General features: G+C 29.3%; 1 protein-coding gene across 2 annotated transcripts in view; it reads left to right on the plus strand.

The window, feature by feature from the left end:
* The window catches only part of LOC107443977 (uncharacterized), a 154,364-nt gene that overhangs the window by 101,959 nt on the left and 39,812 nt on the right, over window positions 1-12,593 (plus strand). For both annotated transcript variants that reach the window (XM_016058006.3, XM_016058008.3), the window contains exon 3: window positions 6,033-6,155. In XM_016058006.3, coding sequence (XP_015913492.1) covers window positions 6,033-6,155 — 123 coding nt within the window. The remainder of the gene's footprint in view (window positions 1-6,032; window positions 6,156-12,593) is intronic.

A 12,593-nucleotide genomic window follows, 5' to 3' on the forward strand; every position in this document is an offset into this window, starting at 1 on the left:
TTCTCCGTGCATGATATTACAAATCAAAATCCTGTAATATTATGGTGAATCTCTGCTAGGAAATTACAAGGGAATTTCAGTAAGCTACAGAAAAAAAGACGCTGACGTTGAAAAGACGTTACCATCACTCGAACAGAGAGAATCACGCGTTTATTGCACATGATCTAGAAGACAAAACAACATGCACAGACCTCGGAAAAAAACAGACCAGTCGGAGCTAAGCCGTACGTCCTAGAAATTGCCAGATTCAATCAAGACATTCATTGTTTAGTTGTGTTTAACATATCCTTTCTGAAAAGTCATTGATGTGCATTGCACAAAAGAAACGGACCACCCTGAATAGCTTTTGATCTAATGATCGGATCTTCACACTCTGAGACTCAATCTTAATGGTTCGAGGGGATGACGTCAAATATGCTAATTAATAAAAGCAGACGATATTTCAGGTTACGAAATCAGACAGAGAAGCGTGCTTTCTCTGAATAAAAGCACCTTGTTTTCGACGGATTCAGATTTCCGACCCCCAAAATATGAGGGGTAGTCCCAATTATGGCCCCAGTAGTTTGGTCAAGTGAGTGCCCCAAGTTTTGACCCCTTAATATAAATTTTACTTTTTGCGTATTTCATCATATCTCGAGAACTTTTTAATAGAATTTAAAATTTTTCGCACACAATTAGAAAATTAATATATCCAAAGATAATTCCATGCAAAAAAAAACCTTTATTAAATATTCATTATTTTTTATTATATTATTTAATAATGGTCCGAAAAAATTGAATTATTAGATATAGAATTTTTTACATCATTTTAGAGAATATAATTTTACGTGACAAAATACAAAATTTTGTCTTTAAATATGAACTTATTTATTGCAAAACTTTTTATTTATTTATTGTAAACTTTTTTTAAAACGGCCGGCACTGAACTTTCGTTCTTCGCTGCTCTTTAACATTACCCGGTGGGCACTTGTTAACCTAAGCCACGGAAGAAAGCAACATTACCCATGCCACACTACCACAAATACCCGTGCATAGGGTATGCCACATTCATACAGCAACACAAGGAGAGAAATATCAATGCCCTGAGCGAGATTCGAGCCCGCAACCATTGGCTTCGTAGTCAGGCACAGCCCTCGCTCGGCAACCTGGTCGGCTTATTGTAAACGTAAAACACAATTCGATTTTCTCATTTAATATTTAAATTATTTTAATCAGTAATGGTCCAAAATATGTTTTAAAATAAATATCACTTTGAAAAGTAGGTAACTTATAAAGCTCAAATTTGTAAAATTATTATGCCGGTTGAAAAGAAAATGAATTAAGTTCTATGCTATACAATTTGCAATAAACAGATTAAGAATTTTCCAATTGTCTTAGAAAAAAAAACAAATTAGTTCAGAACAAGTTGTTTATAATTAGGTGTCTTCCTTCTAAATTTAGGAAAGTAGTATTTTGAAAAGACTTTCCCTGTTTGTCTCTCGAGATTTTCTCTAATTAGGAAAAAACAATTTATACCCCTGTATTATTTCAAAACTTAAATGTGTTACAAGACAGTCTTTCTCATGAGCCACCTAAAGCAAGTTATTCGGAGTATTGTAATTTTATTAAAGAAGTAATTGGACCTACCATATATACGTTTCTTAATTTAAAGCTCTTAAAAATTGTTTTTTTGATCCTAATGAGTTTTAAGAAGATTTTATTTTTCTTAGGGAAAAAATTGATTTTTGTGTTTTCAATGCTACAAAAACATGATGCATGGAAAATAAAAAAAGAAGACATTTTTTGTGTCTCATAGTTTCACAAAGAAAAAAAAACTTATTTTTTATGAGCATTTTGTAATCACCCGCAACACTTAATTACAGAGTTTTAAATGAATTTTTGCACTAATACTTAGACCAATTAAGTTTTTATTTAGTACAAAGCGGCCGTAACTGGAACTAGAATTATGAAGGTTGGTTTGAAGTTTCTTTTTTACTCTAAATGCAAACACGAAATGCAAGAGTTTCCTCAACGAATCTTAAAAGCATTATTAACTCTCTAAATTAGACAATTTTATATTTTATTCATTTATATTTCTGTATATTTGTATATTTAGAAATGTAGAGAATGCCTCGTGTCTTGCAATTATTGGCACTGACTGACAAGTTATATTATGCTGGATTCGTAATTTTTCTTTTATTGAATTATATTAAACTTGGAAAATAAATTATTCTTATTTTTTTTCTTTTTTTCTAAAATTATGAAAAAAATAAGGTTTTGGAAAAATATAACTCTATGACATGTTGAAAAATTTGGCCTTTTTTCGTTCATAATTTTTCATTACACTTCTGACGAAGTTCAAACATCTCTTCTTAAGTTTAAATGAGCTCTACTTTAAAGAAATAAATAAACTTCCTGTCTCGAATTTTTTTTATCATTTTTGATTCAGCTTGATTTTGATTGAAATTTAATTTTATTTTTCATCAATTGAGATCTTGCATCAGTAGTAAATTTTCATTTTAGTTGATGAGGACATAAATGCCATTATCTCTTTTTTTAAGTAGGAGAAATATTAATGAATATCATTGATATCCACAAATTGATACCAAGCCAAATCATAGAATTTATGACAATTCTTTTATCATTTTAACACTTCTGTGTGTGTTTTTAATTATTATATTTATATGTTTTCCACATGGAGAAAAAAATTCAGTCACATTTACCGTATAATATTACCGTATATGATAGAGACATTTCTGATAATAAAAAAACATAATTCTGGTAATTAAACCAAAACATACGTGATTTGAACCATTCATTTGGTAATTTTTCTGTTTGTTATGGTAACGGTTTGTCGAAAATTCTGGTTTTCAAAACTATAGCTGTTATTACCACATATTTCGTAAAAATACGCAACTGAAAAGTAAGTTAAACCGATTAAATGGTTTTTATGGCATGCTCTAGTACCACGATAATATTACCAAAATGTTTCTCGGTACCATTTATTTTGCAATTTTAATCTTTTGATGTCCATCTCTTTTACCAAACAGAATAGTAATAATCTGTTTAAAATATCGGTTTAGTTAAAGGATTGGTAGGAAATTATTTCTTTTCCTAATATATTTTTTTAACTATAACAAGGGGGAAAAGGATATGAATGGAAGGCTTCAAATGTTTAATTTAAGTGTTTGAAAGATACTAAGCGCAGATATATCATTGACTGTTTTATTCCTTTTTTATGGGGATAGTAGGATTTGTTAATGCTTCCACTTATAGATAACACACGTTGAAAATGCAAAGTATGGCTAAAAAAGTCTTATCAACTCGATTAAAGATAGCACAAATTTGAGAAAAACAGCAAAGAATAGACATCTAGCGTTATAGTGGATACGATCCCACTACATCTACACTTCAAAACGGCCAAAGGAACAACGATACCGCAGGTCAAACAAGGCCCCTTGTAAAATTATTGTAAGTAAAACAACCATACCCTATTAGATTTGCTGTTGCCGTATGTTCCTTCCACCAAATCCTCTGAAGAGACAATATCTTAGTGATGTCTTTCTTATTTTTACGCAATTTGTTCTTCAATCTAAAAAGAAATAAGCCTTTCTTTACTTTGAGTACATGAGCCTGCATGTGTATCTTGGCCAAAATAGTTATTGTTACACATTCAGAGTTAAGGGATTCGAACCCAGCTTCGTTCATTTTAAATAACGATTGGCAAAAAGACGAGACATGGTCGGTCACGGATGGCTCCTTTAAAATGAATAATTTAAAAAAATCCTTACTATTTCAAGTTATTATTTGTTTATTTATTGTTACCCATACATATGTAGGCTGAATGCTCATGACAACATACTATTTATTATAAGTCAGGTTATATAAGAAATAGCACACGTTACATAAGTAAGCGCATTATAAAGATCGATTGTAACGTAGAGGTTGTAGGTTTGTATCCCTTCGTATCCCTGTATATACCTGTATCTTCGTGATGTCCTTTTCGTGAAGGGCTTATAAGCCGAACGTTGTAACAATCCCTAAATATGTATGTGTAAAAAAAAATATATAAATAATTAGTTGTGTCCAAGGTTGTGGTTGCATTCATACCTCCATGCTTCCGTTTTAGGAACATGGGACACATTCAAAATAATGATTTAGTTCAGTCTTTTGCAGGCACTTGTATATTTGAAAATATCGATTTTTTATAGTTGGTAGATGTTAGGTAATAAATACATGGAAGGAAAAACAACTCATTGACAGGAAACAAAGTTAAAAAGCGTTTACTAAATAAAGTAAATGTTATCAAACTGAGCATTTTTGTGGTATTTAAAATTTCACTAGTGCTGTTAAAATTACCAAATATTACCTCATTTACTACAAAACAGTATGATTATAAAGCAATATTTTACTGTATATTTAACTAAAAATCATTACCAAAGCTCTAGGGTAAAAGTTACAGTACATTTTGCTGCTTTCATAAAGCCAGAAAATTTTACCACATCCTGATAGTTTTGACCATTCCTTTTCCCCAAGAAAATGTCAGTTTAGGCTTAATAAACTTAAAGATATTATTTTAAATGCAGATTTGCTCAACAGATTACAAGAATCACTAAACTTTATTTCTGCTGGCCTAAAACATTTTCGAAACTCTATGGCTACCATTATTTCTGTAAATATCCAAATTGTGATGTTTATTACAGCAAAAACTAAAGTGCAGGTGGGAAAACTTTAAGAAAGTAATACTGAAAAGAAAGAACAAGTGACAAGTTTATGTGTTGAAAAAAAATTTGGAAAAAGTTTAAAAATAATATTCTTACGAGAATTTCCTTCAGAAATCTTTTTCGAAAAAACGTCATCAATAATATTCAGTTTATGATAAGATACGGTTTTAATATTTAAAATTAAACTGAAGCATTGGATAATATTTCATGCGTTCACACTTTCCTTTTATTTATATATTTATTTTTAATTTTGCTTCATTATCATCACTGAACAGTATGCAACTCTAAGTAACTTCCTTTAAATAAGGTTTCTCTCAGGAACTTCGAATCTGATTCTCAAAATATAATAGATATGTTGAGTGAAATAGTGGAATAAACTTGCTTTCGTGAAAAATTCACATTACCAGGTGATCACTTTCATTACCTGGTGAGAAAAACATAAAAACTTTTCACTTTTAGCTCCGTAGATATGCATAATCTGTCTACCTCTGTGAATATTTTAATTTAATGTATGAGAATTAGCCAACTATCACAGTAATCGGAACCTGATTTTTACCGGGTTCACTAGTTCTCTACCCTGTGAACCCGGATATAATGTGCATAGTATTACAAATATTTCGTGGCTTAACCTGAAATCTTATTCTTCTGCCTAGTCAAAATACGATATGGACGCCTTATTGTATAAATTATTAAACCCCGTTTACAACATTTATAAATGCAACTTAAGTCGTGATAGCTCAAGGGATAAAGCACTCTCCTCGCAATGAGGTTTTTCAGTTTTCGAATGCCAGCGTCAACTTGTCGAAGTGAATTCCGCCCCCGATTCGTACCGACCGCAATGCTGACGTAAAATATCCCCAGAGGTAGAAGAATCATGGATTAGTGGCTCCCCTGCGGTCAGTCTAACCGTGGGAGGTTTCCATGATTACACTTTCCATGTAACGCAAATTCAGGTTAGTTCCCTCAAAAAGTCCTCTCCGAAAGCAAATTTCTCGCAATACTTGATTCAGGAGTTCCCTTGTCATCTGGATTGGGTTCAAAATTACAAGGCTGCGGAGTTGAACATTAGTGGTTGTAAACTCAAAGATTGTGTCGGCTGTTTGTTGACAGTTATAAAATAAAATCAATGCAACTTGTATGAAATAAAATAAATGCAAGTTGATACACTTAAGGAATACTGCTTAGTGTAGAAGCAAAAGTTGTTATGTATAATGTTAATTCAAATTTAGTTTTTCAATTTAATTTTCAACTTCATCTTTTTTATTAAAATTTGTACACTTTCACTTTGTTTATTTGCTAAATACTGAAGCAACTTTTGTTTAATTTCAGGCCAATTCCCTTTTGTAACTTATTTAGTAACCAATACCATCCATTCGGATCCAAGGAGGATAATAGTTCAGCTAAGAAGTCAAACAGCAGTACCGCAGAATTCGGAGCAGTTGCAGCACACTGGTGAGTCAAAAATATATTGTTTAATATTATTACATGCATGAAATTTTAGATACCTTTTACTTTAACGTTTTACTAGCATAAAAATCTTCATTTTTGGCAAACAATTTCATATTTCTGCAAGCTTAAAAAGGTTAAGATATTTTAATTCTGATGATAAGAATTTTGCTTACTTTGATAATTACGAAATTGAGGATACAATAATTATGATGTTAACGTTGCATTAATATTAAAAATTACAACTGTTGGGAGGGGTTAAATAATCTGTATTTGCATCCATGAATAAGTTAAATTTCCTTATTAACATAAATTAAGTTTTAAGTCGTTTAAAAACTTAGTAAAATGCAATGAAATTAACTTTTTTTTTAAAAATATATTTTTTAAAGTATAAGGTAAGTAACGCAAATACAGACTATTTTCATCCAAAAAGTACTCCTGAAAGTCGAGTTTGTTTTGATTCTTGACTGAGTTTCTGTTCCTTTTGAGTTGTGTTTCACTTGTATAATATGTTTATCGGCTGTGTTAAAATATATTTAATTTCCTAAATTTATTGGAAAAATTAAAATTAATTTCTATGTAGTAAATGTATTTCCCTCTTTTAAAATTTTAGTATGTAGTCATAATTTCATAAAAACTTAGATACAAATATGACTCATAAATATTCTTAGATACTTTTCGCCACAAACTGATATTTTCTTAAAAACTTTAAAATATATTTAAAATTTTAAAATCAATGAAGTTAATATCCTATTTGTAAGACAAATCATTTTTATGTTAGGAATAAATTAACCTCCTCATTTATTACTCATGACACTCATTTTACACTTAATTGATATCTTACATTGATTCTTAAGAAATCTAAAATGAATAGCTTTCAATAACACGATGCAACAAATTTTTACGATACAGTTTAAAGTAAGAACCATTAATTTTGAGTATATATATATATATATTTAATACAGTTTTCACGGAGATTTTAAAATTAAAATGTAAATAAACATCGCAAACATAAATTAAAAACAAACATAAATATCTTAGCAATGATTTTTTGTTTCTGAAGATGTATAAAAGACAACAACAGATCGTAATCGATTGTTGACAAACGACTATTGTTTACAAACTGTTGTTACTACAATTGTTAACAAGAAACTACCTCAACATCAAAAATAGAGGCAATATCCTATTTTTTTACTGCGAATGACAGTTCATGGTATCATGAAACGCTAGAAATGCTCCTTATGGGGAATATAGTTGCCCCATTTTCGGTGTTCCGTTCGAAAAAATATTATGAAAACAGTAAAATATAACACGTTGAAAAAAATCTTTTTTTTTCCATCTCAACACAAATAATAGATGCAACTATTTTACACCAAATTGATGTAGGGAAACATCATGTATTATTCTTGGACCTTAAGTGATTCACAACACCAAGAACCAAGGGTAGTTTTTCTTATAGTGTAACACCAAGCACCAAAGGTAGTTTCTGGTATAGTGCAACGCCAAAAATGTTCTTTCACTCTACTTGGTATTAGTCGCTACTATTTTTGTTATTCAGTAACACTAAAATCCTTAATTACAATAAGATATGATAAATATAAGAGTCTGTGAAGTTACTTTTATGATACAGTATAAAGTAAGAATCCTTAATTCAGGATGTATAATATACAACAATTTTTAAAATAACATTTGTTTGCTAACAAACATACATACAGCACAAAGAGAATACTAATATAAATTAGAACTAGGATTAACAAAGCGAAACGGATAGTTTTTCACAGTCATCGAATAGTTAAACTCAATTTTTCTATGTATACTGTAAAAGATTTGTGAATATTTTTAAAATGACATTGATAGAAGTCTAAGGATGAAAAAAATATAAAAAACATAAAATAGTGTATAAAAGTTATAATAAATGGACGATATATTTCCATCTACAAACAGCAGAACGTAATATTTCTTTTTAATGTAAACATACAAAGCCTTTATGTAAGAAATCTCATTATCAGAGCTTTTTTTTTCTAAATAGACACTCCATATGCAACAATCCTCGTATCTTTTAAAAATGAGCATTGAATTATTTCTTCGCGAATAGTATAGCAATAATAGTTGTAAGAAATAAATGAGTTTTCAGATTGGTGAAAAAGGAATCCAACTCGACTCTAAATAATTTTTAATGTGGAAAAAAAAATTCAAGAGGAAAAGATTTTGTGCGATGAAACATTAAACTTTATTTTATCCAATGTATTATTTTTATCCTTATTATACAATTTGAATGAGTTTTCATCATCCGAGTTAATTAAATTTTAGAATCGTCGTTAAAACATTCTGTTTCAAATGCCTCAAGTGAATCGAAACTTTGCATAAAACAGACAAATTTTCCTTATTAGACAGGGATAAAGCAATACAACATTAAATTTTTACAAAAATATAAACTTTAATTATAATTTCATTTTTAACACAACTCTCGCGTTATTATGAATTAAAATTATTTTATCGGTTGACTTTCTAAGAATTCAATTAAAACTATTTATACAAAATCAATTATATTTCTTATAGTTATAGGGCAAAATTTCTGCCGATAAAATATTATTTCTTCATAAGTAAGTTATTAGTTACAGCGTTGAGTTTTATCATACGTTTAATGACTGCTTACATTCGAGTTTTTGATTTTGACTTAAAAAGCTTAAGTTTCTGAATTTTTTAATGTACATAATGTTTGTATTGTTAGTATTTTTAATGTTTGTTTATAATGTTATAAACAATATATATGCAAACATTATATTCATAATGTTTGTATTTTTGTTGTTTGTAAAGAAATTCTGGTAAAATTACCGCACTGTATGGTAATGATATTTTTTCTAAAAAAACATAATTCTGGTTAGTAAAACCAAAGTATACTGTATTTAAACCAATCATTTGTCAATTTTTCCGTTCATATAATAACGGCTTACCATAAATTCTGGTTTTCAATATTATAGCAATTATTACCACACATTTAGTAAAAAATAGTAAACTGAAAAGCAAATTTAATCGAATAAATGATTTTTACGCCATGCCTTATAGTATCATGTTAAAATTACCATATTTACCCAATTTTATCACAGATTATAAAACCATATTTTATTTCACCAAAATCATTACTAAAGCACTTCGGTTAAAATACCGTGCTTTTTGTGTTTCCATAGAGTCATAAGCACTGTAAATTTTACCATATTCTGGTCGTTTTGACCATACTTTTTTTCTCAGTGTGTATTCAAGACGCATATTTAAAAATTTGATTTCTCGAAAACAATTCGACCGACTTCATTCAAAAAAAAAATTTGCTATTTAAAACTACATACTTTAAAAACATTCCTAAAAAATAAGCACAAAATAAACATTATTGATGAATTTCAATTGTTAATTTTATTAAAGTTGTCTAACTGGTATTGACAAATCAGTAAGCACGCTAATGTGTAGACATTTATTGATTTTTGACATTTTCAAAGTTTTTAATGCAACACTCCATTTTTTTACAGAACATTAAGGAGCTTCATATCTTTGCTAAAACAATTTGTAAAGACCTCTCTCTTGAATTATCGTAAGACTATTAATAGAGGTGGTGCTTAATGCCACCTCTATCACCACCTCCCAGAGAATAGAAAAATTGTTCAAGATTATTTTATGCGTTTTTGATCGTTTGGATTAATTAGGAATTTGTTCTCAGTCCTTCTTAATTGTAACTTCTTTGGTTACTAGAAATAATCATTTGACTTATTAAACTGTCAAGTTTTTTTTAATCTTGTTTGTCAAACTTATTTTACTCTTGCAGCTTTATCACCTTTTCCTTTTAATATACTCCACATTTCATTTTTTTTTTTTAAGAACCAGCTTCCAAAAATTAGGCAACGATTCGAAATAGGATTTTGGTATGTTTTCTATTAAAAGTAAAATTCGAGTAGGGATGCTTTTCCTCAATTTTTTTTTAAAAAAATACTCTAGTTTATAGTTAAAAAGAACTAATTTTTAAAATTTCTTGTTTTTTGAACTTGATTACTCCTTTTACATTTAAACACAGAAATACCGCGTGGAAGGGATATGTTCTAAATAAAACAATAACAGCAGTCTATAAATATTTTACAGTGCTCATTTCGGATCCATGAAAAAGCAACAATTCGAAACGAATTTCGGCATGTAAAGTGAATTTACCAATCAGGTTTTTGTTATTTGTTTATACTCAAAAAACGGTGGGGAAAAAGAAATTGTAGCTACTCGTTTTTAAAGAAATCGATGCAATTTATGTTAGCCCTCTTTACTATGGAAAAAAGATAAAAATGTGGGACACATTATCTTTAGGAATGCCAATCGGTTTACTTTCATCTAAAAGTTTTGGCTTCTTTGAACATAAAATATTATTATGAAGCTCTTTAGCATTGACACCGACGCATCTTTAATTTTGCGAGAATAAAAACACCTTTTTCATCTACTCAATAGCGGTTTTTTATATTTCAAGAAGATCTGAATAAAAAAAATATTCTTCATTATGTAGAATTTATTAACCTAAACTGGGTCAAAAAAATTCCTTTTGTTTGCTAAAGAAATGCCTAATAATGAAGCTTGCTTAAGATTAATAAAGATAATATTATCTTTGAATATTAATTTCTAAATATTAAAATAATAATTTATTGATTTAATACAAAAAAAATTGTAATTTATATATTACTGAAGTGAAAACTTTTAATGCAAAAGTAAAATGAATTTTTTTCTCCCAAAATAAGAATTAGTGACTCTTTCATTTATTTTAATAGTAATTATTTTCAGATTATGCGCATAATATTGGGTTCGGTTTTAATAATTCTTATCTAAGACAAAAAGATAAAAATATGAGAAATATTTTCTGCGGGAATGCCAAGTATAGTTTGATTTCAGCTGAAGTGCTTGGTTTCTTGGATCATTAAACATTATCATGAGGCTCTTAAGCATTGACACAGACGCATCTGTAATTTTGTGGTGTAAATAAGCGAGAATAAAAACTTATTTCCTCTACTGAATAGTTTTTTTATAGGGAAAAATGGGGTAATACCGGGTAGCTAAAATTCAAAGGTCTGTTGGAGCTAAGCCGTACGTCCTAGAAATTGCCAGATTTAATCAAAACATTCATTGTTCAGTTGTGTTTAATATATCCTTTCTGAAAAGTCCTTGATGTGCTGTGCACAAAAGAAACGGACCACCCTGAATAACTTTTGATCTAATGAGTGGATCTTCACGTTCTAGAACTCACACGATATTTTAAATTCAAAATCAGGCAGAAAAACGTGCCTTCTCTGAATGAACATAACTTGTTTTCGACGGATTTAGATTTTTGACCCCTAAAAAACCGCAATCTGGAAAATATGGTCCCCAATAGTTTGGTCAGGAGAGCGCTACAAAGTTTCAACCCCTTAATGTTAACTTTACTTTTTTTGCGTAATTTGTTATATCTCTAGAACTTTTAAATAGAATTGAAAAACTTTTGCACACAATTATAAAAATCATTTATTTAAAGATAATCCCTCTCCACTATCCTGCTCTGGCCAAGACTTTTTTCGCCGAGCGTTATTGGGAGGCTAGAGATACGTTAAATTAATGAACTCTGTTTCAGCATTGTTTGTTGTACTCTGTATTCTTTCTTTTTACTTGTTTTCTGCTGCAACTGCTTATAATCTGCCAATAGGAATAAAAAAACGATAATTCCATGCCAAAAATAACCTTTATTAAATTTTTATTATTTTCCATTATTTTATTTAATAATGGTCGAAGACGTTTCAAAATATAAGCTATACAATTTTTGCATAATTTTAAAGAATGTAATTTTACATGGCAAAATGCAAAATTTGAGCAAAATCGATCGAATAGTTCCCGAGAAATTGAATTTCAAAAAAGTCATATATTTAAAATCCGATTTTTCAAGAGCTATTCGACTGATTTTGCACAAATTTTGCATTTTGCCTTGTAATAGTTCATTCTTTAAATTGATGCGAAAAATTTTATACCTTATAATTTAAAAATTATCGACTATTATTCAATAAAATTATAAATATTTACTAAACATTATTTTTTGTATGGAATTATCTATGAATACATGAATTTTATAATTGTGTGCAAAAAATGTTCAACTCGCTTAATAAATTCTTGAGATAAGGTGGAACATGCAAAAAATAAAATTACATTAAGGGGTCCAAACTTTGGATCACTCTCCTGAACAAACTATGGGAACCATATTTCCCAGATTGCGGCTACCCCCTATTTTGGGGGTCAAAAATTTGAATCCGTTGAAAAAATTGTTTGTTTATTTTTCTAGAAAGTACGTTTTAATGTCTGATTCTATATCTTAAAGTATCGTCTGCACTTATTAATTAGAATATTTGAGGTCATCCCCTTCAGCAATTAAGATTGAGTCCTAGGACGCGAGAATACGATCAT

This window comes from Parasteatoda tepidariorum, chromosome X1, assembly GCF_043381705.1.
Source record: "Parasteatoda tepidariorum isolate YZ-2023 chromosome X1, CAS_Ptep_4.0, whole genome shotgun sequence".
Taxonomy (NCBI): Eukaryota; Metazoa; Arthropoda; class Arachnida; order Araneae; family Theridiidae; genus Parasteatoda; species Parasteatoda tepidariorum.